At 39.6% G+C, this 27,948-nt stretch overlaps 2 protein-coding genes, 2 long non-coding RNA genes and 2 other non-coding genes across 10 annotated transcripts; 3 read left to right on the top strand and 3 right to left on the bottom strand.

Annotated features, from left to right (window-relative positions):
* The first annotated feature begins 1,043 nt into the window (after positions 1-1,043).
* cygb2 (cytoglobin 2) lies at positions 1,044-7,161 on the top strand. 3 transcript variants are annotated; one of them, XM_055035878.1, is made up of 4 exons: positions 1,044-1,116; positions 1,342-1,478; positions 5,671-5,902; positions 6,426-7,161. In XM_055035878.1, exons 2-4 carry the CDS (start codon positions 1,342-1,344, stop codon positions 6,588-6,590), a joined length of 534 nt encoding a protein of 177 aa, XP_054891853.1. In that variant the 5' UTR covers positions 1,044-1,116; the 3' UTR covers positions 6,591-7,161. The 3 variants fall into 3 exon arrangements, with proteins under 3 accessions (XP_054891853.1, XP_054891850.1, XP_054891852.1); XM_055035875.1 differs by having other exon boundaries at positions 1,066-1,236; XM_055035877.1 differs by having other exon boundaries at positions 1,066-1,232; positions 1,340-1,478.
* Positions 7,162-10,534: 3,373 nt separating this feature from the next.
* On the top strand, positions 10,535-14,539 carry LOC129363652 (uncharacterized). The gene is made up of 2 exons (XR_008606333.1): positions 10,535-10,880; positions 12,424-14,539. It is a non-coding gene; the product is annotated as an uncharacterized LOC129363652 (long non-coding RNA).
* Positions 14,540-15,797: 1,258 nt separating this feature from the next.
* On the top strand, positions 15,798-25,773 carry LOC129363642 (fas-binding factor 1 homolog). 3 transcript variants are annotated; one of them, XM_055035865.1, is made up of 31 exons: positions 15,798-15,992; positions 16,073-16,221; positions 16,379-16,409; positions 16,861-16,911; positions 16,995-17,040; positions 17,124-17,187; positions 17,268-17,318; positions 17,408-17,540; positions 17,662-17,736; positions 18,892-19,029; positions 19,117-19,228; positions 19,460-19,587; positions 19,680-19,773; positions 20,303-20,710; positions 20,791-20,856; positions 20,928-20,974; positions 21,786-21,838; positions 21,921-21,968; positions 22,047-22,178; positions 22,253-22,353; positions 22,444-22,650; positions 22,812-22,919; positions 23,131-23,270; positions 23,360-23,478; positions 23,585-23,707; positions 23,788-23,964; positions 24,062-24,238; positions 24,309-24,446; positions 24,527-24,626; positions 24,700-24,845; positions 25,621-25,773. In XM_055035865.1, exons 2-31 carry the CDS (start codon positions 16,219-16,221, stop codon positions 25,708-25,710), a joined length of 3,306 nt encoding a protein of 1,101 aa, XP_054891840.1. In that variant the 5' UTR covers positions 15,798-15,992; positions 16,073-16,218; the 3' UTR covers positions 25,711-25,773. The 3 variants fall into 3 exon arrangements, with proteins under 3 accessions (XP_054891840.1, XP_054891839.1, XP_054891841.1); XM_055035864.1 differs by having other exon boundaries at positions 16,094-16,221; XM_055035866.1 differs by having other exon boundaries at positions 16,094-16,221; positions 24,712-24,845.
* Positions 25,708-26,850, bottom strand: LOC129363651 (uncharacterized). Its single transcript, XR_008606332.1, has 5 exons — positions 26,713-26,850; positions 26,544-26,585; positions 26,312-26,366; positions 26,068-26,130; positions 25,708-25,873 (listed from the first exon to the last, which is right to left on the bottom strand). It is a non-coding gene; the product is annotated as an uncharacterized LOC129363651 (long non-coding RNA).
* On the bottom strand, positions 25,954-26,026 carry LOC129363948 (small nucleolar RNA R38). The gene has a single exon (XR_008606367.1). It is a non-coding gene; the product is annotated as a small nucleolar RNA R38 (small nucleolar RNA).
* LOC129363949 (small nucleolar RNA SNORD49) lies at positions 26,197-26,271 on the bottom strand. Its single transcript, XR_008606368.1, has one exon. It is a non-coding gene; the product is annotated as a small nucleolar RNA SNORD49 (small nucleolar RNA).
* Positions 26,851-27,948: the final 1,098 nt, after the last annotated feature.

Here is a 27,948-nt window from a genome sequence, read left to right on the forward strand (position 1 = left end):
GCAACAAATGCAGCTGAGGTGGATGATAGTGTTACTGTGAAATATTGTCTCCACTCAATATTGCAAACTGAGCTGATAGTATGCCACGACATCCATGAGAGTATCAAACGCTAAGAGTCTTCAGTCAGAGGCTTTTTTAGATTTGTTGCGAGATTGACTTCTACTGGAGATCTTTCTTACAGCTAAAACAGCTTTTTGCAGATCTTTGGACACAATGGGTTACAACCTATAGCTTACCTTTAGGATTATAAGAGTATTATTTTTTTATTGAATTTATTTGAATTTGAAAGAATGATGACTAAAATATTTCACTCTCTAGATACGTAGCATCACCAGAGACATGCAGCAGCTACAGTAGCAAGAAGATTTTATTGAACAAATTCTTCACATTTCAGATTTTTATCTGTTAAAAAACGTTTTCCAAACACTGTGTGTAGTAAATTTTTTTGATCCAGGTTAAAATGTCCTGCATATCTCACCCACCGTGGAGCAGGAGAACACAGATCTATACATTTTTTTGTTGTTTTTAGTCTTGGCCGTGTCAACACAAGTGAGACATCTCTTCCCACTGAGAACAACTGCCACCACAGAGCTGGAAAGTGTACGTGTGGGTGTATCAAGGGTGTGCACATAGAATTTGAAATGTAAAGAAATGAAAAACACCCCAACATAATCTAGTTCTAGTCTGCGACAGAGATCAGCAGTGCTATAACTACACTAGCAGTGCCATGTAAGAAATTGAACATGATTGCAGGTTAATCCCGTGGACAGTCAGCAACGGTTTCTCTCGAGGAAAAGTTCAGAGTGTGCCTCTTTATCTTATAATAACGCCATGATGTTATATTGCTTCCAATGCTCCCGCTCTGCAAGCATGACATGTCTGGCTCACCTATCATGGATTTGTGTCTGATCCCATTATGTTTTCATCACATAACACCTACAAAAGGTAAAGTGGACAGAGGGAGGAATAGAATGTAGCAGGGTGGGTGCAAAGTAGGAAAGGAGAGTGTAAAAAGAGAGACCCACAGAGGCTCCTCCTCGTTCACCGTGTGTGCTTCTTGTGTTTTTCTCATCCGGCTTCTCACTCACACTCTCTCGCTCAGCAGAGGCTCAGAGGTAGGGAGCAAAGATTCTCACTTAGAAAGGGTGGAGAGAGAATTTGGAGCTTTTCTTTATTTCTCTCTTTCTCTCCCTGAGAAAGAGACACCAAAACAACAAGAAGGAAAAAAAAAAAAGGTAGAAAATATTGTGTTTATTCTGGGGGAAGGGTAGTGCCACCAGAGCCAGCCAGTCTGCCTGCCTGCTGCATGTGCTCAGCCTGCTTACACACTGTGTTTCCAGATGGAGAGGAAGCAGGGAGAGGTGGACCACCTGGAGCGCCCGGGCCCACTGACTGACAAGGAGAGGGTGATGATCCAGGACTCGTGGGCGAAAGTCTACCAGAACTGTGAGGAGGCCGGGGTTGCCATACTGGTCAGGTATTTCCATCTGCTGTTTTAGGTTTTGATTCATGTGAATGTGGCTCTGTGACAGAGTGTGGCAAATGGGATGCAGTTTTCTTTTTCTTTTATTCTTTTTCTTATCTTTTTGTCTTTGCCCTCCTTTGCAACTTTGATCAGTTTCAGAACCATGAATTTGACCTTCCCCCCTCTCTGGAGCTCACATGTGTTGATGCATCTGCTGGAGCCTGCGTGTATACGACCTATTTTCCCCGGAAATACGAACAGATTCCAAACTGAAGGGTTTTCCACTTCAATACAAATGTTTTCCATGCGACAGCCTTATCTCTCACTATCCTCTTTGTTTTCTCATCTAATCAAAGCAAATCGTTAAAATCCATCATGGAAACATCTTTGGCTGTCCTTCCGTTGAAGCACAGGCCATGCTTTGAATACCTGCCGCCACAGGACTCCATCACTCAGCAAGAGCTTTAAGTCTTCCCACAAATCAAAGGGCTTTGAGTTTATTTTAACTTCTTTTATTTTTAATACACTCAATCACTCATTTCAGCAATTGAATTAATCTATTTATGGGAATTTCGCAGAGCCATTGGAGAGACTCTCGCGGTCGCTGTCTTTTTTTAGCATAGCGCTGAAATCCAGTAATGAGAAACTGTTGCAAAAGTCAGCCATCTGCACGAATGTGTGGAGGCTTTTGACATTTGTTCATGTGTGACGGGATTCGCCACATGACACGGCGTGCCTTAATAATCCTTTTTGATTGCGGAGGGGTATCATGTGAGTGGCGTCATGCACCGCTAGTCAATCAACGTGTGTTTTTTCATCCTCTCAGATTGCTGAAGAAGGGGACTTAGCCTCGTAAAAGTATTCACACCCACTTCAATTGTTTTTTCACATTTTCCTACACTATGATCTGAAACGTCAATGTATTGTCCTATGGGGCAGACCAAAACAAAAGACAACTGTGAAGTGGAAGGAAAAAAAATACAAGTTTTTGGAAGTTTTTATAGTTAAAAATCTTAAAAGTGTGGCAGGCATTTATATTCTGGCAGCTTTCATCCTTTTTGCAATTTTTAGTCTTTAGCTGAATGTTTTGCCTACCTTTCTCCATTCGAAGTGTCCATTCTTATTTATAAAACAGCTCAATTTCAGATACACTGGATGAAAATCACTTGAGCTCATACATTTAGTCTTGCAGTAGATTCTCAATTGAATTTAGGCATGGACTTTGACTGGACCATCTACGTGATTACATGATGATTTCTCTGGCTACATATTCAGGATTAGACCTCAGAACCATAGAGCCTCTTTTGCAAGTTTTCTTCCAGGACCGTCGTGTATTTTAGTGCCATCCATTATCACATCAAATCTAACCAGCTTTTCCGTCCCAGCCGAAGAGAAGCGACCCACAGCATGATGTTGCCACTACCACGTTTCATACTGAGGATGATGAGTTTAGGGTGTTAGTTTTCCACAGAATATTTTTTTTCTGTCATCTGATAAAGTTGCTTACTTATTTAGTGACTCTTGTTGCTTTATGCAGCATAAGAATATGTTTCAAAATGTAAAGACACGGTAAGGTGGTTTAAGTCATTCAGAAACTAAATTGTTTAATCCTCAAAACATCAAAAGTCTCCCAGAAGGAACTTTTTCAATAAAACCTTGTTTTTGAGATGAAAATAATTATTTATATCCAATAAATGGATGGACTCTTTCTTATATGCGTTCAGTATTTGCTATAAATCTAAAGCAGAAATCCATTAACACTGTTCAGTGATGCATTTATTAATCACATCCCTGGCCTCATTGCTTATCTTAAATATAAGATAGAAGATAAGCTTTGTTGCTTATCTTGTATGTGCTTATTTAGTGCTGCATGTGGTGACCTATACCACATGCAGCCTTAGTGCTGCATGTGGTATAAATCTAAACCACATGCCTTCACAGTCATGTGGTTTAGATCAAGAGATCAAATACTTCACATACTGACTCTTTTACTACTCAAGCATCACTTTGAAGGCAAAACAATGGTTGCTCTGAGTGAAATTTAGGGGCAGTAGCGGAACAAATCAGTGGAACAAGTCAGAGTCAGGCTGGGGGGCAGGGCTAATGACCCGGCCCTTTATACCCACACAATAAAGCTGGCGATAATTTAACTTTACAACATAGACATACCTGTGGAGCTCACACGTTTCACTACCACAGAGAGCGACTATGTAATTCTGAAATCCATCTGACATGAAGTACAACAAACCAAGAGAACAACAGAAAAATCAGGCTACTGGTCACTGATGATGAAACGACACACATTCAAAGTAGTTCAGAACCCCGGATAGCGATCGGATCATTTTAACACTTTTATCTTCAGAGTGTACTTCAGAGCCTGAAGCCTAAATGAAGGTTAAGCATGTTTATGTGGATGTGGATCTTTTCAGATCCACATTTTCCATTCTTACATTCCATCACAGAGATTCTCAACAGCCGTCAGGAATTTGAAGAATTAATACTGATCGGAAAACCTGGCCCTGTGCAATATTCCTCCAGGCTGTAAGAAATACATCCTGTCGCTTTGCCGAAGGACCTCGGCGCTAATATTAATCCTACATAATTACAGTCTTTTTGGCGAGCAGATAAGATCGACGAGCGCAAATCACAGAGCTCCCTCTCTGAAATTAGAAGCTGTCTTCAATTCAGCTCCTCAATTATTCTTGAGAAACGATAAGGAAGGATTAAGAGTTCAATGACCACAGAAAATTCTAATTAGGCTATTTATATGCATCCACAGGTCACGCAATTACAAGACAGAGAGATTAAACACTGTCGCTCCTCATTAGTTTGCAGCAAAACAGGGACCGTGAAACTCCGGCATTTTCAAAGCCTTTCACCCATCTGAACTCACTGAGCGCACTCTAACTTCCTCCCTTTTCACATGTAAAACCCCGATATGTAAGCATATGTGTCAGAGCTAGTAGGAAAGAAATATTTGCTTCCTTTTTGTGTAAGCAGTTGCAGAGCCAGGGGGAGATGGGACATCTTGATTTGATAACCAGCAACCAGATGCTTTGGCCCTCTTCCCAGAACTGTGTGAGGGGGGGGGGCTTTTAAGGTTCCTTTTTGCAAAATTCACTGCGATACCTCAAGCGTGGATGCAATTAAAGGAAAACATCAAAGTGACCATTTGTTCTTTGAAAGGCCCAAGTTGAATCACGTCATGTGAATGAATAAGAACTAGACCTGGAACTTCTGTTGAGGCAAGAAGACTGCCTGTCCCTCAACACAAAGTGAAGAAAAATATACGATGTAATCATTGCTGCAAGTAACTTTAATTGTTACACATGAATGGGAAATCAGACCTGACAGGGGAATTCTTCCAAAAAAGCAAGATGAAGTTCATAAGTCTACCCTTTTGCCCTATTTCTGCCAGAAACCAACAGAATATCTAGCTGTTGGGACTGTGGTTTGTTCTATTGTTTAACAGCTAGAAAGGTTGTCGGTCCAAATCATTTGGCGGTTTCCATGCTTTGTCTGAGCAGTGGCAGATATTTGCATTGGTTCTACGGTTTCTCAAACCCCAGAACAAGGCCTCTTAGTCTCTATAGTGCATATAGATTTAATGGTTGTAAAAATTGTTACTCTGAGTTGGTCCTATGGTGAAAAAGCGCTGTGTTGAATTTGTACCTCGTCCCTCACCAATTGCCATCATTTTTCCTCAAGTTGTCTGAACAGGATAAAGTGGCTACAGAGGATGGATGGAAGGGCTCTGATTGGAAATATGTAGCTTTGGCTTGTAAAAATCTGAACCTCACAACTCTATTAAAGTTTTTCTTTTTCACTCTCCACTTCAGTGGCACAACACCTTTCTTCACACCAAGCATCTGCATTTTGAGATCTATCTTAAATTGTCTAGTCCTCATTGTTTTGGACAAGACAAAACAAACATAATGAGTGTGGTGACTCACACCCCAGTGCTCATGTACTGTACAAAAAAAGGGGTACATCATGAGCAATGCATGCAGAGACTTCCATGTTTCACTTAATGTACTTTGCTTCTTTACATTTGGGCCTGCATGATATTTTTTACATGCCAAAATGCATGGCAAAAAATAAGTAATGTGACAGCATCCATACCTCTGCCAAGTCTTCCTTTCACTAGTCAAGGCTTTGGGCAATGTCTAAAATTTACCTCTAATGTTCTTCGTCTTCTTCGCAGACTGTTTGTGAACTTCCCTTCATCCAAGCTATACTTCAGCCAGTTCAAGAACGTTGAGGACGCAGAGGAGCTGGAGCAGAGTCCCCAGCTCAGAAAACATGCCCAAAGAGTCATGAACGCCCTTAACACGTTGGTGGAGAATATTGACAACTCAGAAAAGGTGGCCTCAGTGCTGAAGCTACTCGGCAAAACCCACGCACTCAAACACAAGGTGGACCCAGTGTACTTCAAGGTGAAGACTGTATGAATCAAATCATGACAAACGGTGGGCATGTAAAACATTCAGATATAAAGAAAGAATACATCCAGCCACCTGAGATGCAGTAAGAATTGTGATTGAGAAGTATTTTATTCAGTTAAGGCTGAAACTCTAAAGTTTACACCAGGTATTTCCATGCAGTGTATTCAGTGGTGTACCCTTTATTTTCACTGTTTGTTTTGAAATTAGACTAGACATTTTCAGTTTTATGTTATATAGTATTACCAGATTTATCTCTGTATGCTGAATCTCAGAATCAGTAGCAAGACAATTTTCTGTAAAGAAAGCATTTCAACAATAATGTTCTTCAAAGACAGAAGTTTGCATATATTTCTTTAGTCATTAAAATAATGGCCCTTTTGACTTGTGTGACTTCAATATTCTGGGAGCAAAATTAATAACAACAGCTGGTTTTTAATGATATTTCAAAAGTATCCTAAAATGTCGAACTCTAAACTTCGCTTTGAGGTAAATTACTTGTTTGCGTCTTATTTAGATCCTGAGCGGCGTGATTCTGGAAGTCCTGGGAGAAGAGTATCCAGAGGTTGTGACGCCAGAGGTGGGCGCAGCCTGGACCAAACTCCTCGCTACTCTCTGCTCTGGCATCAAAGCCGTCTATGAGGAAGTGGGCTGGACTCAACAATCAACCTCCAGCGGCTGAAACCTGCAGATGAGCACACCTCCGACGGGGATCTTATTATCGCTTTGCAGCTTCATGCAATAGCAATCAGATGACTGTAATATGACAATGCAGTTTGTTGTTATCTATGATAATCATGGACAATATAAAATGGATATAACATAAACAAATATAGGAACACGTCCTGTAACCTTTTTATAGCTAGCGTTGTGTTTGTGAGAGAAAGAGAGCACCCCTTCCCCGTGATTGTTCTCTTTCAAAGACCAACCCATTTAGGATGCAGAAAAGAGACGGAGTGGTAGAGAAGAGGTCACATTTGACTCGGGTGTGCCTTCTATTCAATGTGTCCATGTAGAAACTGAAATGTAAGCAGGAGTCTTTCGAAATGTTCAAATGCTTTACAGATGTTCTCTCTTTTTACGCCGCACTTACTTGTGTCGGTTTTGTTATGTTCTATGAAAACTGGAGGATTTCTACATTTTCAACAATAATGCTGATGATTGTACTTCTTCCCCCCCCCCTCATTGAAACTCACATTTGTATGTGTTACTGAGGATACTTTGAAGTAAACAGACAATGGAAAACCTTCTGATTAAGACTCATAGTGTTATTTTATTTATTTATTATTTCTGGCTCGTACAAAACTCCCTTTTTTCCATTCACTGTTTTTGAATAAGTGTTGCAACTATACACTGTTTGTGACAAAAAGCATTTACCACCTTACAAATTTAAAAAGCTTAAACAACCTAGCCCCAATGTGGAAGAATTTAGACCACTCATCTTTGTTGAATTGTACAAATTTAGTCACACTGAAGGGTTTCAAGCCTGAATTACATTTTTGTCATTCAGACTTTGACTAGGCTACAATTTTCATTTTTGCCTAACCAAAGCCTTTTCGAGTCAAAGGAGAGAGAATTGGATACAAGGATCCATCACTCCTGCTTCGGCATGATAACATGCCGAAGCAGGATAACAACTCCAGACCATCACACTACCACCTACTGGGACAGCTTCTGGATACTGTCACTTGTGTTATAGGATATTTGTGTTGTTTAGTGGTCAGCAATGGTTTTTGTCCTGCCACTCTCTCCTGGCTGGGATTTTCTTATAGTGTCAAAAAAACAGACCCAGACTATGTGTTATTGTTTCTGCTGTGTTCTCCAGGACAAAACATCACTATTTTTGTAGAAACTTTGGTTGGCTGACAATATTTTTGCCTTTAGTGTATAATGGGTCTCACTCTGAGTTAGTGAGTGTCAACATGTCTCACTTTTTGAGATCTTTTAACTTCCTTTAGGGCAAATCCTATCAGAGATTCTTCAAGCCTGGCAGTAGTAAGGCTGAGTTGTGGCTGATAACAGGAGAGTCATGGATAAACAAGATAACCTTTTTTCAAAGGTCGACGTTTCATGTTTCACTGGCCAAAAATAAGTTGCCACGGAAGAGCTCAACAGTACGGCACTCTGACCTTTTTAACATGCGTTTGAGTGAATTAAGATCTAATCAAGAGGACGGCGTATGATCAAATCATGCAATTAAGAAGTTGATAGAGGAACTGTTAAATTTGTGTTGTTAGACTGAACACAATTGATTTTTAGTTACAGGGTTTGTGAGATGTCAGAATGCTTTGCGGATTGTGTGATATGTGGGTGTGTTCAGAAAACTGATAAAAGACTTTGTGAAGCTTGATTTGGTCAGAGCCGCGCCCAGAGAGCAAAGGGGTCTGACCAACTTATTGCAGCACGCAATAAGTTGGTCGGGACTCAGGACAACGGTTTTAATCATTTGAGTAAGAAGGTTTTTCCATTTCAATGGTGTTTTTTTTTTTTGCCCATCCAAATAAAATATCAGTAAAAAGCACTTTTTAAATTTACTCATATTATCTTTGTCTAACATTTTTTGAGGATGTGAAACATTGAAATTTGACACAAAAAAAACATAAAAAATAAAAAATAAGCGTATACTAAAATTCCCCCCTTCTTGGAATGTAATTAACGTCTGTCTTGTTTAAAATCAATATTACGTCCTTACAGCAAGCTGCAGGTTTGATTAATTTTCACATTTGATTCAATGCATGTCTAGACAAAATACCATTTAAATGTACCAACTTTTTTTAATGTCTCCGCTTACATTGTGACACTTTTTGGAGCCTTTTTCGAAAAATGGTGTCCCTCCTTGAATGAAAATGCAACATCGAGCTTGATTTGGCTTTCTGTGCTAACAACACGGTGTGGGCTGTTTTCAGAATAGCAACACAGCATGCTGTGTTTGCTTTCTAGCCCTTCCAGCAAGAACCAGCCTGCTCCTTGATCCTGGCTAATCCTCAGTGCTAATCTCCCCCAATCACAAGTGAGACCCAAGGCAGGAATAGTCTGGCTATTACAAGTCCCAATCTCTGTCGCGTACCATTCACAACTTCCAATGGGGTAAGACGTTTTGGTGTTCCAGACCAGCAACAGGCCCCAAGGCCGAAGACACATTTTGGGGTAGAACCATGTGCACAACCATGATGGTCCTGACCACTATTGCTCTCATCCTGCGGCAGAGGTTCTCCAATAAAATCAAACCGTGAGTACCGGTACTATCAACCTTTTAAATAACAATGAATAATGTCATTATATTTAATCCTTGGGGTTACAGTCTCAGCTTTTGATTTTTTTTTTCTTTAAAATTTGACACAAGAAAAGAAGCACTATATAGTTAATAGGACTAATTACATAACATGCTTCCAGCGAGTTCTGAACACACACGTACAAGAAACATACACACCAAAAATGCATACGTGTTTCATGTGTGGGAGAAAGTGTGAAACAGAAAGAAGGGACTTATCTGCATCATTGATTTGAAATAAGTCCTGTAATTATTTAAGGGTTAGCCTTAATCAACAGCGTGTGGATTAAGTGGCTGCCTTCATAACAACCACGTATTCCGGCTTTTCTAATGGGAAGATGAATGGAGGAGAAAATAGCAGAGCTCTCGAGTTCATGGATACTAATTGACTCAAAGTGCAATCGTTCCGTCTCCCCCCAGAGTCTACTTACCCACTCTCCGAGCAATAGCAAACAATGACACGTGGCTATGGCAAACATCTGGCTTTCACAATTAGGAGCTGATAAAAAAGAACCTGGTTTTCAATGAGGCCTTCATCCTGCATCCAGCTACTTTATACAAAAATGAGAGCAACATAAAGCAGTTTTGTTGAACCACTTTAGAGTAAGACAAGGAAAAAAAAACTGAAAAGCTATAGATGTCCCAAACCTTTCCTCACGTTTTGTTTGTGGGTTTTTTGTTTGTTTGTTTGTTTGTTGTTTGTTTGTTTGTTTGTTTGTTTGTTTGTTTGTTTGTTTTTTGTTTGTTTGTTTGTTTTGCTCTGACTACAGATTCTGGGAATTTGTAAGACCTTACATCAGTGAAAAGTAAGAGAAAAAAAGAGATGGATTTTTAAATTTCCATTGTATTTGATTGGAATTTCATTCAAAGGTTTGAACATCTTACCATGCAAAGTTCAACTTATTATTCGAAGATAGAGTATGGCACAATTGCAAACCTACCAAGACATAGCCACCACCTTAACTTACAAGAAAGAGAAAGTAAGCATTAATCAGAGAATCAACCAAAGAAGCTCAAGCTGACTCTTGAAGAGCTGCAAAACCCTACAACTCAGGGGACGGATTTAGTTGTGCTCACCACACATCTGGACTTAATGGCAAAGCAGGCTTTCTTCTTGCCGCTTGGCCCCCACCTCTGACCATGACGCCAGGGGTGGGGGCAAAGGTGGGGCAAAGGTCATCTCAGCCTGAGGTGGGGCAAAGAGGCAAGAAGAAAGCCTGCTTTGTTCTGATAAAGCAGTATGTCATGACAAGCCGCCATGGGGTCACAGCAAAAATGTGGGAGAATCTGCTTCAGTCAGATTAGTCTCAACATGAACAAAAATGCACCACGATGCTGGGTTGCTTTTCTTCAGAAAAGGCAGAGAAGCTGCACAAAGTTGAAGAGTAGTGGACGAAGCCAAATGCAGGACAATCCTGGAAGAGACGACAAAAGAGTAGAAACTGGGACAGAAGTTCCTGAGTCTCCAGATGTGCAAAGAGACATAGATCAAAAAACTTACAGCTCTAAAAACTGGAGAACAGCTCTAAAAATTGTAGATCTAGATGAGCTGAGATGAACCGAACTTTACAATGAGGGTATACTACATTTGAGTGACATCATCTACATGTCTGTTCACAGGCAGAATGACAACGTTGATATGGAAATGCCGTACATGAAGAGCAATGGGACAACGGAAACCCACAATGACAACATTTAAGGGTAAGAACACTAAAGCGAATCAAGGCAATTAGACCGCAACATTTTGCAACAAGACACTTTTCTAGTTTTAGTTGCTTTGCAGTGTTTACTGTCTGAAGCCTTTTTTTTTCACTGGCACTGCTGCTTATTGTTGAGCTTTCTGGAGAAGCACAATCAAGCAAGCCAAAAAAAAAACAACATGGGCAAAAAATAGATGTTGATGAAAATACAAAATGTAATGCATTCAAGACACCAGATGAAAACTGAGACTGTCTGAGGGGTGCAAAAGTGGAGCACTGGAGTATGACGCAGAGGCACAGATGCATAAAAAAGCCTAGAAGCCTGCCCCACATTTGGCTTTTAAGTTCTACCAATGCTGAATGATTTAGAGGCCGAACACAATCCGTCGTCTCTTTGCAGGGTTATTATAAATACATCACCTCACTGCCACCACCCTTTTAAACACAGGGCTATCATCTTAAGCAGTAAGCCAAATAATAATTGTAAAACAAATAAAGCACAGTGACAACTTGACGTTTTTTTCTCTTTTATTGTCCCGTAGATGTGTTTTGTTGAGTCGCAGCGATTCATTTTTACTAAATAAATATTTTTGGACAGTCACAACTATTCTTTCAAAAAAATTTTAGCTTTAAAGTAACATTAATCTTAAAAAAAAAGCTTAATGAAGGAGTGAATCTTTTGAAATTTAAATTGGGAAAGGAGGAACACTAAAAAAGCCTAAATGTCAACAATTTTCTTTAAAGCTCTTTTGTCAAATAGGGTACTTTATCACATCTCATTGCACTTTTTTCTCGCTATCAGTTATTTCCTCTGAATATGTGAATTTTTCTTCGCACTCTCGTTGCATATTTCCCCCTGACTGAAATGAGACACATGCTCCGAGGCATGCATCCCATCAGAGAATTATGTAAAATTTATACTTGTTGCTCAACCTGTCTAGATAACTGCGGAATAATTGAATTTACCATGACACAGGAGGGAAGCATCGCCTTCTGAGAAGTCCTCCCCCAGTTTTTTTTAGGAAACTAAATATCCCTGCATTCATGGCGTTCCAGCGCAAATATTTAAAATATAGAAGATGTTTTTGTTTAATGGATGTGATAAATGAGTTGAAAGAAGCCAGAAAAACTTGTTTTGGAAATCTGATAGTAAGGGAGTGGTGATGTCTGCCTCACACTGAGCTTTGGAGTGTTTACTGATGCATTAACACTAAAAGATTTAGAAGGCAAACAACACAATCTCTTCAGAAAATGTTTCAGATATGCATCCCCCCATTCCCTTCTGCCATCCACCTATGTGCTGCTCAATATCAGTACAAATAGAATAGAAGATACTTTTTTGATTGCTTTTTTCTTATTGTTGAAGATACTCTTCTGGAAAATAAAATAAAAATAATCAAAAAATATTTAAAATATTTAAAAAGCAAAATAACAAGAGGAGTAATCGCAATAGGCTGCATGTACATCAGCGCATGTGCACTCTCTATAATAATATAGTTGTGTAAGATAAAGAATTTTTGTTTGTTTGTCTTTTATTTTTCTAGTGGATTCAGATGTTGGTCTACTCGCTACAGATGAAGACTTTGATCAGGAGAACATATGAAGAAACATGGCCGACACAAACAGTGAGAGCTGTTCTGATGTGGCCTTGCCCTCGATGTTCAGCAGGGTTTTCATTCCTGAAGCAGGAAGTGTCAGCAGAGGTTCAAATTCCACTGGAAGAGGGATGATACCTTACAAATGCTGAATTTGAGCCATTAGACGTTATTCACGACCTTCAGGCTTGTGTTTTTCTTGTTTGAGGGGAGTATGTTTCTGATTCATGCATCAAAAAGGTCAGGAACTACAAAGTGCACTTTAAGAAAAATATTCTCTACAATTAAATTTTTTTTTAAAGTCCAGGGTTTTATTTTGCCAGTAAAGGTAAAAAAATAAAAATAAACTTTATGTTTTCATCTTCTACGGTGAAGTTAACAGAAATGAGGAGTTTGACTTGCTGGACTCAAGTCAAACTGAGATCAAAAGTTTAATCATTTTAAGCTCAACAATGAAATCACAAAAGACTTGACGCTCAAATTAGCGCTCAAATTGGCTCCATTGAATCATAAATTCTTCCAGACTTAAACCTTTTGAATATTTGATTTCTTCCACCAAATGTAAATGTGTCTCTTATGCATTCCTTCAGTCGACTACGGTTAATTTTAATGATTGTCAGTCATTTTACACTAACTGTCCAGAGCTCCTAGATTTGACACATCAGTGAAGTTACAGATAAAAAACATGAAGAAATACAGTGATGTTACCCAGTACCATATGGACAAAATTGGCACCTTCACACGTCCTCAAAATATAAACCTTGACATTAATTTTTTTTTTATTTTTTAACTTGCTGAAATGTAAATAAATCAAAGCCTTAACAATAAAAGGTTATTAAACTAACTTTTCCTTAATGTAGTTTCCAGGTAATTTTCTGCAATCTAACAAAACACCTTTTGGAATAAACATTGTTGAACTAACAAAGCTATCTTGTGTTATGTTCCTACATAAAGTCCAGTCACTGAAAAAACACATGACCTTTATCAGCCTAAACCTTTCATTGTTTTTTGAATCAATTAGAACTACCATTTTTGTTCATTTCCAAATATCAGAAAGAAGCAAAAGAAATAATATTTAAACTGGGTCAAAGGTTGCATGAATTCTTTGCTGGCATTTTGGACATTCCTCAGAGCTAACATAAGTGAATCAGATTCTACATGTCTAAAAAAAAAACTAAAAATCTTCTCTCTTTTTAGAACTTGGGCTTTTGTTACATTTGTGGCTCATTCCACTATATAAACAACAAATCGGATCAGCATTAACAGTTTTTGGAAACTGTAATTGATCATATATTTGGTCAATTATTTGTTTCAGACTATAAATTAGATGGACTAATGCCTTGAATGGGGACTTAAGTGAAAATACATCATTGTTACAAGAGATTTGTAGGATAGAATACTATCTTAGTCCCGCCCTCTGAACAGATTACTATTGTTTTCAAACTCCACTTTGACCTGCTCTGCACTTTAAAGGAAAGGTCAGGGTGGTAATCAGAGATATTTGAAAAACAACTGCAGAAAATGTCAGTCAAATAAAAGAAAATACTATTAATATTTATGTAATCTAGAGCAAATAAATAGGATTTATTTCTGCACACCAAGAATGAAGGTGTCAAATCTGACTTTATGTCAAAGACATTAAACTTAATAAAAGAACTGTTTTTCTATCAGTGACATCTAGACATATTTATATTTTTACTTAAAGTGTTTTGGATAGAGTCTGCTTAGACCTCTTAGTAGCATGGGGACAAAATGTTTTCATTTATTCAGCTTCTTTAAATGTATCTTCCTACCTCCCACAAAAATAACTAAGAGAAATACTGTAAATACATGCTAGATAAATTTTAAAAAATGTGCCTCAACCACCACAATAAGTCCTTTGACTGTGACCATTTCAGCACATTAAATGCGGATGTGGGGAAACCACGTTTATCTTAGAAAATCTTAGCTTTCCTGATTTCAAATGGCTGAGACTGTGTACTTTGCTGAGTCATCCTGTGAACCTTATAGCTTTATGTTGTTGTCACACTGTACTCCACATGACTAAATAAAGCATTGAAATGCCTCTTTGTTGTGTTTTGTGTGTCCTGCTGGAACTCAGTGAAGCACAGAGACGGGCTTTGCTGTCGTCTTTTAAAGAGCTTATTATGATGAATACTTCTCTGGTCGTTTTGAAGGTCTCTCCAAGTTTTTCTTGGACGCTGGAAAAAGCAATAAAAGTCCAAAGGGAAGATTTAGAAAGTCTGAGGAAACAGGACTACTGGGGAGCACAGAGAATGACTTGAATAAATGAAAGAAAACTCATATTTATCATGCGAAATGTAATCTCTTCGTTACCTGAGTAAATTATAAAATTATCCAAGCTTGTAAATTTTCAACCAAACAGCGGCTGGATAATCCATTTGAAATACTGTATGGTTGCAAACTATATTCTACATGTCTGAAATGATTCATGCACATTATGTATACATTTCCAAAGAGAAATATTACTAGATTATGTCCGCCAGGCATACTGGATTTTTTTTGTGCCATTTAAGTGACTGCACTACAAACAATGCTTTCCTTAAATGGAGAATGGAGATCCTATAGCTACAGTTGAATGGTTAAAATCAAGGGTGACCAAGTCCGGTCCTCAAGACCTGTCTTGTTGAGTCAGTCAAAGCATATTCATGTATATGTAGAATGACTCAATCAAAGTCCATGCCTACATCTAACAGAGAATATGTGGTAATACTTGAACATTGATGTTCAGGGGTGCTCTCCATCCAGTCTGACTGAGACTGAGGTAGGAAAGGTCATTCTAAAAGCGTGGTTGCTTGTCCTACTTGGTCTGTCTCATAAAGTCCATTAATGTAGTTGTGACATGACACATCTTGGAAAACACTGCATCAGACAGATGGCTTACAAATTTTATTTGACCTATATTACTGAATACACTTTACGGGTAAAAACAAATGTTTTGTGTATTTCATCTCTGGCTTAAAAGGAGACAAATGATTAGGCTCACTCCCAATGACTTGATGACACATCAAGCTTTGACTTCACCCAAATGAAATAGTCTAATGAGGATATTTATCTGCTTTATCTCCCATCAACTGGTTTCACCATTACAAACTTCTGACGCCATCTAGTGGCGAACTTCCTCTCACCAATGTTTTTTTTTTCTCTCTCTCTCAGATGAAAATGTCAACTGTTATGTGTAAGAAATGTGTTTCTCGAATATATTCCAAGTTACATGGTGTAAATTCAACGTCTTACCACAAAATCTCTAATAAAACTACATTACCCAGATTGCAGCTGGATCAGTAAACAGGAAGCTCATGCTTTACCGGTTCAACCGTGTGTGACAGTCTGTATGAAAACTATTCAGGCGTATTAAACACTGTTTTGTACTCATTATTACTAATGTGTGTATACTGCTAACCATTAGGTTTGTGCTTTATTAGCTAAAGGGCTTTACACACTGTGTTTCTGACGGTGGGATATAGCACCGTGAGGTCGGCTCATTTAAGAACTGGGTAAATAAACGCTAAATACAGTCTCTTGTATGAAAAGCGTGTGTATCTCTATCTGCTGCAATGAAACCCGCTGTTTACAGTTCTCTCTGCCGCTGATATAGAAGAAGACTTGCGGCGTGGAGCGACGGAGTGGTTACCAATGGAGACAGGAGACGCCTAAACAGATTTAGCTAGCTTTAGCTCGTTAGCTCCCTTCAAATCTGTCCGCGACCAGCCAGGATTCATTATGGTGAGTTCACCTGTCCTTTTTCTGGGGTCAAAGGCTGTCCTGGAGCTGTTGCGCAATGTTTGTTTGAATACTTTCCCATTCTTTAGGAATTGCGTGAAATAATAACATCCATGTTAGTGTAAATAAAATGATACACTTTCGTTATTTTTGTTGGCAGCCCACAAAGCCGAAGAGTAAAGCCTCCCAAAGTAAGTTCATGTTTGAAAGCCTTTTAATAGTCTATAGATACATGTCTAACATTGGAATATTACATCAAACCATTCAAAAAATTATTCTTAAAAACAGATATGGGAAGGATGTCCTCAAGTGTGCCTGCTGACAGGTTGTTATTTTCAAAAAGTTATTTTAATCTGACAAACTATTTGGGGATATTTGCAATTGTGATTTATTGATTGTATACAGCGTGCAATGAAATTTTGACCTTGACAGCACCCTCAAAAATAATAAAAATGATTGCGAATTAAGATTTTTGTTGAAATCTTTAAATCCCACACATCTAGGCTTCTCTCTACCAATTCCTATACAAGGTATTTTTCAGCAGGAGATTTTTAGTTCCAGTCTTGTAGCACAGCTTTATCGGAAGTGTGCATAAATGTATCAAAATCCAACTAACTGTACATTCGCTGTGTTTTCCTGAAGACCTTTTTGAAGATGAAGACATTCTTGACAGCTTATTCGATGCCGATTCAAGTAGGTGACGTTGACGAGCAGTAACTCATAGAGAAAATATTGAAGTTTATCACACTAATTTATTTGATCATATTACCCCTTAGAGCAACCAGGGCGATCAAAGGGGACTCGTGGTGGACGGCCAAAAGTGTAAGCTGAAGGAATCCAGGAAGTCTCCACTTAACTGTGTTAAATGAGTACTCCTTATGGGCTTCCCTTTCTTACTTTCCCAGCTCGTCTCCCACTAATAACATGTTCAGTAGGATGGCGGAGGAAGTCAAGAGGGACGACTTGGAGGTAAAAGAGAAAATATGTTAAAACAGAGGACTAATATTTGCCTATTTGTATGTCATAAATAATTGTTACCTTTGCTTAAGGCCTCTGATGTCTCTGAGGCTGATCCCAGCGATGTGCTGAAGGACCTGAAGGTAGATTCATATCAAATGAACAAAAGCAGAGACTAAATTCGCCTCTTGTATGGTTTGAGGCTTGAATAAAGTTTACTCTCTTTCCTCAGGGCACGGATGATTTAGAGGCTGACCTGTTTCCATCAAAGAAAAAGCTTCCCCTACAAACAAAGTCAGTCGGTAATGAAGACCCAGTGAAAGACTCCTCTGTGTTACAAAGTAATGCAAATCTTGAGGGAGCAGGTAATTCAAAGCAGCATGTTCTTGCATAAAACATTGTTGTCATTATTATGTTTCCCTCACTACAGGTTTTAAAAGTTGTCGGAGAAATCTAAAAAGGGTTTGTCTTCCTATTTTCTTTCAGATGAGGCCACAGGAGGAGGGAAGAAGCCAAACTCTGCTCCTCCATCCTCAGCACATAAGTACAATGACTTTTTTGGTGAGTGAATGTCAGATTAAGATTGTGCTTCAAATAACTTGGGTATTGTTGGGCGTCAGCTTTACTTTCCTTGCCTTTAATCATTGCCTTTGATCAGCAATGGAGGTAATGATGAACGTCTGATCCAAGTTTTACGTACATTGACTTTAATCTATTTAAATTAAGCCTTCATTGGTTTCAGATTTGTACATAAATTGGCAACCAACAAATTCAACTTTCTCCAACTAAGTACTGTATTTCACTCAGTTCTTCACCCCCAAAAAAGATCATTTGAATAATTTGTACAGCCAGATTGGGTCATATTTTTGTATCAATTTCAACCTAGAGGATGATAAGTTACATTTTAAATGTGAAACTAGTGGAATGTATTTGCATTACTTAGACAGAAAATGGGCAGAGAGAAAGACATATTTACTTCCATAGACGACCGCTGTGTCAAAGAACCAACATATTTTGAAATATGATATTGAACACCAATATTGAATTCTGGATTAGCTTTTAGGTGGCCTAACACTTATTAACAGTGGACAGTGGACATTCTGTCTACTGACAGAATGTCTCAAAGGAACCGAAAGTGTTAGAAGTGGAAAAAAATGTCCTACGGCTCAATTCAATTTAAAGATTAACTTTAAACACATCAATAGATTTTAAAATGTCTTGGCAAAATCAACAAACAAGAAGACTTGTGTGTACTCCAACAAAAAAAAATCTCCATTGTTCTACTTCTCAAGCTTTTCTCCAAATATTTACAGAATTATATAGTGTGCAGTTTAAACTCCTTGGTTGATTCAGATAAATCAGTATAAACCAAAGAGAATCAATTTGTGCCTCTCGAAGCAGCGTGAATTATGCAATTTGTTCAACAATATTACATTTTTAAAGAATTGAACACATTTTAATCTTTTTATTTCAGAGTTGATGTTAATCCCTGCAATTTTCTTACTTTTAGTTAAATCTTTTCAAATCCATTTTGGAAAAATGGCATTAATGATAGTATTCCTTCAACACATTCTCTCCTAGTGATTTACAAGACGCCTGAGTTCAGAATAAGAATACAGAGGTTGTAGGCTTCTTTGTCTCGTTGACCGCTTTTCACTGTGATCTGTGATGTAAACGAGCATCATTAATTATTAAAGAGTCTTCTTACATCTGCAGATCTAGACGACCCCCTGGCTGATTCGCTTGATGACCTGCTTCCGGATGAAACCAGGCCTGAACCTAAACCCCGGCAGAGCCAGGCTGGCAAATCTGTGCCTCCTGCATCAGCATCTCCCATCCTGAGGAGCCACATGAGTGAGCTGCATGCTTGTAGAGGATTTTGCTTCTCCGGCATCTAACATACACTTTGTGAAGACGGGGATGTTTCTCCCTTTTTATCAGCAAAGACGTCGAAAAAAGAAGACAAGGATGATCTCCTTGACGCCCTGGGGTTTGAGAGACACAAAGACGATCCAAGGAAGAAAGAGTCTCCACTTTGGTCTTCCAAGGAGAAGTAAGGGCTCAATTATCATTTTGCCTTTCTCGCTCCTTTTGTGCTTCTTTTTTTATAGTGCTCAGTTGATAAATAATTACCATGAGCCTTAGGCTTTAGTGTGCAGCTCAAAACTAAGACAATGTTTTCCCAACACATATACAGTACAGTCTATTTCTATTATGTTTTAATTGGCTGACTGCATATGATTCCCAAGAATATTTCCCATGTCGTGTTTCTTCTTATTTCCAGGAGCGAAGCCCCTCAGAGACCTCGTACCAGAATTCAAGATATTCTGGATGCCTCCACCTCAGCCCGACCGCCCACAGGGGAGAGGAAGGACGAGAAGGTACAACAGGAGAAGAACCTTAGTGTGAAAGGTGGGAAAACATTGCACCTTTTGTTGTTCGAATATCTGCAAGCAATTACTTCCCCGAAATATCAATGTTATAATCCAGTTTCTGTCTGTCAGATCCATTTGTGGAAGATGACCTCACATTTGGGTCCTATCAGCCGACTATAGTGACCACACCTGATGGCCGCCAGTCCCGCAGACAGTCTGTCAGGTGTGTTCAGGAGTCCTAGGTTTTTTCAGTCAGAGGTCATAAAGTGCCACTATCTAAGGGAGGCCTAGAGGCAGCAATGCGCACTACGTTAAAGGTTTAGGGTCCCTAGAAAATTTTGTTTAGCAGCAGGTTTCAAGAGGGACAAGACGGGGTCATGCTTCCAACCCTCCCTGGTTTCCTCTTGGGGGCGCTATTGCCCCCAAGTGCCAGTTGTTAGGTGCCAAATCCAGCATGTTCTACAACACTGCACTGATGGGGTAAAAATCTCAAATGGGATCTTCCCAACTCAGTAACAGCTTCCACAAAACCAGAAAAGACCAGAAAATGTGTAAAAATGTAAATTAAAGAAAGTGAATTTCTTACTCCCTCTATCTTGTTCAGTAAGGATATCATCTATAATTTCACAACAAACTTTTGTTGTTATACTTTCATCAAAACGGGTACAATTCTCCAAATTCTCAGACAGACAGAAAAGCTTTAAAGATGTGCTCCTATAATTTGCGTTTCAAGTTTCTTTCTTTATGGTTAGATTTTCTACCGAAGACGTCAGAGTCGCTTCCCCAGAGAGGAAACCCCAACCCAGCACCCCGCCAACCAGCCGACACAGAAACTCAGCGGAATGGCTTGGTCTCACAGCAAATGACGAGCTTGACGATTCAGAGGAAGGTTCCAAAGCAGTGAAAAGTTCAGCTCCGTCTCCAAAAGTTCCCTCCTCCCCTGTACTGGAGACTCCATTGACTGGAAATCAAGCCGCATCTGTCGCAAGAACAGATGCTCCAAACTCCAAACAGAGCAAATCTGATGTTTCTAAAGGCAAGAGGAAAGATGAGGAGGAAGAGTATGACTGGCTGGACGGGGCACTGAGCAGGAAGAAGGCTCTATCCGAGGCAAAAGCTGCTAAGCAGGGAGACTCTCAGAAAATTGAGTCGGTTGTCAGGTATCGCGCTGAGAAATACACTGGCTGACATCATAGGTTGCGTTTCTTAGTATTGAACATTATGACAATCCTTTTTCCAGTAACCAAGATATGGACGCACCTTTCAGAGGCAGAGAGGAAACATTCACATCTGTCAGAGACACCAGGTAAGATCGTTATCTTCTAACATCAGATCAGATCTTTCCTCTCTTCTTTAATAAAACGTTTTTTGTTTCAGTCCTGTGGCTCATTCCACTCCAATCAGAGAGGAAAAGCCAAGACCAGGTATTTACCTCCTCTGCCTTTCATCCACTCATTTAAATAAAACCTAATACTGATCATCAGACCAAAAATATTCTCCGTTCTGCTTCTCGTGGTGCCTCCCTCCCCCAAATAGATGGCATTAATTCTTCCTCGTACCAGTCAGCTTTAACTGTAAACACAGATTCACCCACTCCCACTCACCCACTTCAGTATCCCGTCCCCTTATCCCCAGCAGCCCCTCCGCTTCATCACACTCTCAGCTCATTTCACTCCCCTGATCGCCCCCCTCAGGTTGCTAGCGTTGTAGTAGGTTCCAGTGCAGGAAATAGTCATCCTCAGTCTCAGTTCAGCCAATTAGCTCCAAGCGAGAGATCTGACAGGCCGAGGGAGCCCACTTCATGTGAACCTCTGCAAAAGCCAGGATTACCAGGCCCTTCTTCTGCTGTACTTCCTTGCACAGTGTGGTGTAGGTATCCGCAGGGGAGCCACTGAGTTAATTACAGCACCCTGCACATTTTGTCACTCTACGGCTACAAATTTCAATGTACAAACAAGATCAAAACTGATATTTTCTTTGCCTTACTTGGAAAACAATATTCGTGTTGGAAAACTGATGCGTCACGACCCCTGAATACACCATGTTTATGTCTAAACATGATGTTGTGTTACTTTATGTAGGTCTGTCACATATAATCCCAATAAATACATAAAAATATGACTATAATGTGACAAAAATAACAAAATATTGCAGGGAGTGGCAGCCTTACTTCTTCATTTTGACACTGTCTTTGAATATTCATTGTGAAGACTTTTATTACTGTGTTTTTGCCAGCAAGTCCTCAGCAAAGCCCAACAAAGGGAACATCTTCTACCGTTCAACAACAGGTACTGTTGTACCATCTGGCAGGACCAAAATCAGATGATTTTCAAATGAAGCTTAATATTACTTTGTCCTCCTCTTGAATAGGTGTCTTATACAGCTGACAATCTTCAGCAGTTGCTACTACAGCAGCAGGTAAGGACATATCCACTCTCCTCTGCTGGTAGAGTTTTACATTGGATTCTTCTTGATTCGGCTTCTCTTCTTCTAAAGATGATGCAGACTCAGTTGCTGGGTCTGGGTAGTGCTGCTGATGCAGGAGTTCTGCAGAGACTTAAAGAGAAGGAGCAGCAGCATGGAGAATGTCAGGCTTTACAAGCTCGCATCATCCAGTTGGAGGGAGAGGTAACCGCTCGCCAGGCGTCGCTTTTCCTTCGTCGGTTGGGTTCACTGCCCTGAACACAAATCTGACATTCCAGGTGAAGATGTTGCAGCTGGAGCGGGACCAAAGCCAGATGATTTTAGAGAACGTCCAACACAGGCATAAGCAGAATATGCAGCTCCTGGAGAACACACACAGGTAATCCATGTCGAGTCAAAGGGAAAAAAAAAAACTCTCTGCATTTAAAGTAGCGTGTGCTTTGCAAGTGTTGTATGCATTTATTTTAAGAACTCGTGTGAAGCTGCTGGAGGAGTCAGCGGCCCAAAGAGAGACCCGAGCTCGGCTGGAGTGCGAGGAGCTAATGGAGCGCCTGGCTACGCTAACAAGGTCAGCCGAGCAGGAGCGCTCAGAGCTGCAGGCTCAGTACCACCGAAAGCTGGCGCAAGCCCAACAGGACAGAGACCGAGAGGTGGAGAGGCTCCGAGATCTTCAAAGGTAAGCTGGAAGCATTTAAGCAAGAAAAGAGCCCAAAACAGAAACGGCATCTATTTTGAATACTGTGTGCAGTCCTACACATATAAATCACCATGTATTTTAGTGGGTCAGAACTTTCATGATTGTTGTATTTGGTACTTTTATCCTATTGTTCTTTCTAGAAAATCGATCTTAGAGATGAAAAAAGACCATGAAGAGCAGCTTCAGAGGTTGAAGAGATTAAAGGACGAAGAGATCGATGCTGTTACAAGCGCAACATCTCAGACGAGGTGAGACTTGGTCATATATTACCTTCCATTTTCTGCATTTTCTTCTCATTTCCTATGTCCTGTCATAACAAGTCAGGACATAGGAAATGTCATTTCTTTCTATCACCTTAAAATGCAAGGTTTTAAATCATTTTCTTGCTATCCTGATGTATATTTCTCAGAACAACTTCCACGCTAACCCACGTCTACTTTCCTCGTTACGTTTGCACAGATCTCTTGCAGGGGTGATTGAGCAGATGGAGCAGTTCTCTTCCCGGCTCGGAGAGCTCTCTTCTCGAGTGGAGAGCACGCACGAGCACACTGCCCAAGGCCTAGAGCAAGGGGCACGACACCGGGACGAGCAGCTTCGAAGTACGTACATCCACACTGAACGGGCAAAAGCTCTAAAACTTGAGCTTTTAGCTCAAGGTTTAAGCACTTGACTTCTCCAAATCTTCCAGCAATGCAGGAGCGTCTGGCCCAGCAGCAGAAAGCCATGGCAGAGGAGAGAACGTACTTGAAGGAAATCATTTCAAGGATGGACTCTCAGATCAGCGAGCAGCAAAGGCAGCTGGAGAAAGTGAGCAGACTGTATCGGGGAATCGTCGTTGTGGTCGAAATGTGTTGCTACGACTGCTCTTGTAGATCCTCAAAATCGTTGTGAAGCTAGCTTTTATTTGCTTCAGGAACGCTGGAAAGTAACGGCGGAGCAGGCCAAGGCCGACTCCACCCAGAGGGCCCTGGAAGAGGAGCGACGCGTCTTCACCATGCAGATCAACATGGAGAGGGAGGAGCTGGAGAGAGCAAAGGTGAGGCCGACAAGCACCTCAGTTGTAATTGAGGTATTAGCAGTTGCCGTGCAGCTTCACCACGTCTTTCTGCCCTTTAGAGCTCATTGCTGGAGGAGCAGAAGTCTGTGATGCGGCATTGTGCAGAGGAGAGGAGAAAACTGGCAGCGGAGTGGGCTCACTTCCATACGCAGGAAAAACAGAGGCATGACAAAGCCGAACGGGAGGTCAACAGCCTCTTGGAGAGGAGAGAAGGATCCATCATCAGTCTGGCACAAGTGAGTCACACAATCCCTTTTTTATGCTTGATCAGACTACTGAACTTTAAGAGGAAAGGAAATCCAGATTTCCATTAATGCATTTTCTGTTTCTCAGGAACAGGCTGACTTGAAGTTTCGCATGGCTGACTTAAAGCAGAAGGAGACGGTCATGACACAAGAGAAAGAGACTCTTGCCAGACTAAAGGAAGAACTGGACAGAGAGAAGGAGAAAGCCAGTAGTATGGCTCTGAGACTCAAAACAAGAGCCGAAGAGGTTGAGGCCTTCAGCAAGGTGATTTCCTCCCACACTGACTGCCACAGCCATCAAAAGGTTTGAGTTTTTGACTGTTTTGTTTTCACAGCTTGCAGCAGAGAAGTATGAGGAGGGCGAGCGAGCATTGCTAGAGGCCAAACGCGTGGAGTCGGAGCATGTGGCTCGACTAAGAAATATCCAGTCTCAAACTGAGAATTTGAGGCAGCAGGAGCAGCGGATCCTAAAGGTGTCATTGCACAAAGCAAAGACCTCAACCCGTCTTAAAAAAACGCTTTTATTAAATGTTATTTAATACACTTAATACAGGAGCGCATGCGAGGAAAACATCTACAGGAAGATACAGAAAGGCTTAGGGAATATTCCACCATCTCACCTTTACCTCATATTAGTCCACCTATTTTAACAGGTTTGACTGAATGTCTGATTGAAGATGTATATTTATATATAAATAGACAAAAAAACTAATTTTAATATTTTAGTTCCTTCTGTAGACTCTGTTCCAGTGTTTCCTTCTTTCCTTGAACCGACAACATCCATCAGGAATAATCCTTCAAATTCTCTGGACAACTATCAGTCCATGACGCTTGAGGCCAGTCTGGCCCTGTGGAAGTACACAGCAGAAAAGGTAACTGGTTTTTCTCTAGTCACAATTCACTTTTTTTTTTCTTGTCAGCTTTTAAAAGAGTGAATACAAATCTTAGAATGCCGCCATTTCTTACGGTCATATTGTGACAACAGTAAACAAATTAAAGACTGAAAGATGGTTAAAAGTATTAGAAAACTTATTAGGAGGCAGCCTGAAAAAAAATTTGCTCTCCATACATTTTGAACCTCTGTCAAGTGAGTTCTACTTAGGAATGCTCCTGAAATAGTTCACTAAAACCACAGAGTGAAAAAACAAGTTTCAGCATACAAATTTCAATTTATCCTGGAAGTCTTATGGTAACTGCCATAATCTTAATCTCAAATTTCAGAAAGTGACTTCATAAATGTCATGAAAGCTAACGTACTCTAACCAAAATGGATATATAGTTCAAGATTTTATACATTTACAAATGTTGTGCATAATGAAACTGAGTTAACTTTCCATAAATGTGAAAATCATAGGCAGCCCACTTAATACTAAGCACTTCAAAACTTAAAAAAAAATAAATGTGAAGCTTTCTGGTTGCAGATATTTTATGCAGACATTGCATAAAAACTATTTTGTGGCCTCTAAGAGCCAGATATTGTCAGCAGATGAATTAAACAAATTAAGCCAGAGATTTGTTCCATTAAATTTTTTATTTTCAGAAAATTGGTAAAAAAAAAAAAAAAAAAAGTCTTTTTTTTTTTTTTTACACGAGAGCTTTTCTTATACATTTTCAGAAACCAAAGGCTTCACATTTTCTCTCCCACAGGATCGTGAATTCCTCCTTGAGGAGCAGATTTTTCTAGAAAATCTAAAGAAGAAATCCTACAAGTTCAACACCGACAGTAAAACCTGCTGATCCGTTTGCCTCTTTGGATTTTTATTATATCTGTACAGTTTTTAAATAAAGTTTTTCAGTACATGTGGTTTGGCTCATTCCAACATTTTGCTCTCAATTTTCATTAAGCGTCAGGCTTAAGAATGATTCCTTCAAACTGCTCTTGCTTGTTTGCCAGCTCCATCTGTAAAGACAAATATTATAAAATATCTTATTGATTGATATCTTATTGATTCATAGAAATACGATGCATGGTGCTATGAATCAAGCCTCAGGTTACCAGAACTCAACAGAATTATTTTTCAGACAGGGATAACTTTTATCATCACTGGCTTAATTTAAAATTATAAGGATATCTTAAAAAAAAAAAAAACTTACAAGGGACCTCGGGAGCCCAGACTGGTCTTAAAACTTCAGCTCTTGCAACCGATGTCCATGAACCTAGGAAAGATACAACCTGTTGATTATTGTGTTATTAGAATATACTTAAGGCTCAAGTATTTCATTTCTCAGAAAAGCACTGAATCATCGTCAGTTGTCGCATCAGACGGCACTTCCTATGCAGCAGCTTTCATCACTGAAGAGGTGGCAGAATGAATAACACAAATGGTGCAGGACAAACCTTTTTGTTGTTGTTGTGCACCTCCTTTTCCTACTTATGGATCATCTCCACCGCCCTGCAACAAGATATGACATTATTGATCTTCCATCGTGAACACTCTCTTCTTTACACGTCACCCTGCAGCAGATCAGACAGCATTGATTTCCACAACACTGGTTCAGACAGGGATAACAAACTCGTCATATGCACTGAAGAAGAAGAAAAAAAATCACAAGTTGTCCGGATGTTTTACCTTCTCAAAGTTACGTCTTCAGCAACGTCTCCACATAGAAACCTGAAGAGTGAGCAGCACATCAGTCTAACACGTGGTAGCCGGGCTAGCGACGAGCTAGCAGCGACACGTGCTTCATCTATCAGCCAATTAACTACTTTACACTAATAGTCAATTATTTAAAATGTACCTATTTAAGGCGGGTCGTCTCTGGAGGGCGTCACATTATCAGACAAGTTCAGCTGTACGGCTATAATCGTTGTTACAAAGTCGCCCATGTTCACAGACTCCTCCGCTTCCCTTAGGAGAAATCTGGAGCGTCTGAACTCTCGCGGTGTTCGGTTCTTATACGTTGTAAACGTCACAAATCACGTGATGTATTACGTTTCTTTTAGGGGCAAAAAATCAGTTTGAAGTTGCTACTTTTTGCTAAAAGAAGAAAAAACCATAACAACATATGTTTAGTTTATTATACCTACATTTGACATAAATACCGGTATTTGGCGTTTTCTTAGCTCATCTGTTATTTGGACTGTTATCGATTGACTATGATTGCTTATTGATTGACTATTTGCATAAACTCTGAAAAACAAAGATTCATGTGATCATTGTGAATTTTACCCTTATATTGTGGTTTATTTATATGCATTTATGACAAATGATGTCACGGGTTGTGTTTGATAACAACAAAACTGAAAAGTCTGAAATTATTTAGCAAAGTTGTTTCAAAGTATGATTTTTTTTTAGTGCATACTTTTCTCCCATACACATTTACATTATTAATATTGCATGCTGGCGGTTTACATTTTTATTCTATCAGTTGTAAATGAACTAGAATGAGTTAGGCTTTGATGGTTGTATTTAAGCTAAATCAAATTGAAACGAGTCGTGCGAAGGTGTAATCTGCTGTGATTTTTTTCTCAGTACTTCAAATACATTCAAATGTAGGTGTTGTAGATTTGGAATTAGAGCAGTTCTTGTGTGACCAAGATAAAATAAATAAATAAATAAATAAAAGTGTTGATATCACCCTTTACTGAAGTTTCACAAATCAGAAAAAGGTTTCGCAAATCCCAAACATGTTTCTAAATATTCCCCTATTAGTTGGGAATAATTTAGACTAGCTTTGAAGTTTGGTGTAGTTTTGGAGCTGGAGCAGTTCCAGTAGGATCCAAATGGAAAAAGTGGTAAAATCAACCTTTATTGAAGTTTCACAAATCAGATAAAAGTTTCACAAAACACAAACATAGTTTTAAATATTTTGCTATTAGAGCAGATTAACATAATCTAGGTTTGAAGAGTCCAGGTGTTGTAGTTTTTAATCTTGAGTCAAATAAAGATGCGGAAGGCAGTGGAAAAATTAGGTGGAATCGCCCTTTAGCCATTTGTCGAAATGGAAGCTGGAAACGGAAACCAACTTCAGGTT

Source organism: Poeciliopsis prolifica, unplaced genomic scaffold (genome assembly GCF_027474105.1).
Source record: "Poeciliopsis prolifica strain line A6 unplaced genomic scaffold, Auburn_PproV2 SCAFFOLD010, whole genome shotgun sequence".
In the NCBI taxonomy this organism is placed as follows: Eukaryota; Metazoa; Chordata; class Actinopteri; order Cyprinodontiformes; family Poeciliidae; genus Poeciliopsis; species Poeciliopsis prolifica.

Bases quoted from the DNA above. Each gene is read 5' to 3' on its own strand.
- LOC129363642 (XM_055035865.1), top strand. The intron at 19,588-19,679 runs GTGGGAAAACAT...TCTGTCTGTCAG, and splicing joins GAAGAACCTTAGTGTGAAAG to ATCCATTTGTGGAAGATGAC. The intron at 21,839-21,920 runs GTACTGTTGTAC...CCTCTTGAATAG, and splicing joins CTTCTACCGTTCAACAACAG to GTGTCTTATACAGCTGACAA.
- cygb2 (XM_055035878.1), top strand. From the start codon at position 1,342: ATGGAGAGGAAGCAGGGAGAGGTGGACCACCTGGAGCGCCCGGGCCCA. The intron at 1,479-5,670 runs GTATTTCCATCT...TCTTCTTCGCAG, and splicing joins GGGGTTGCCATACTGGTCAG to ACTGTTTGTGAACTTCCCTT. The intron at 5,903-6,425 runs GTGAAGACTGTA...CGTCTTATTTAG, and splicing joins TGGACCCAGTGTACTTCAAG to ATCCTGAGCGGCGTGATTCT.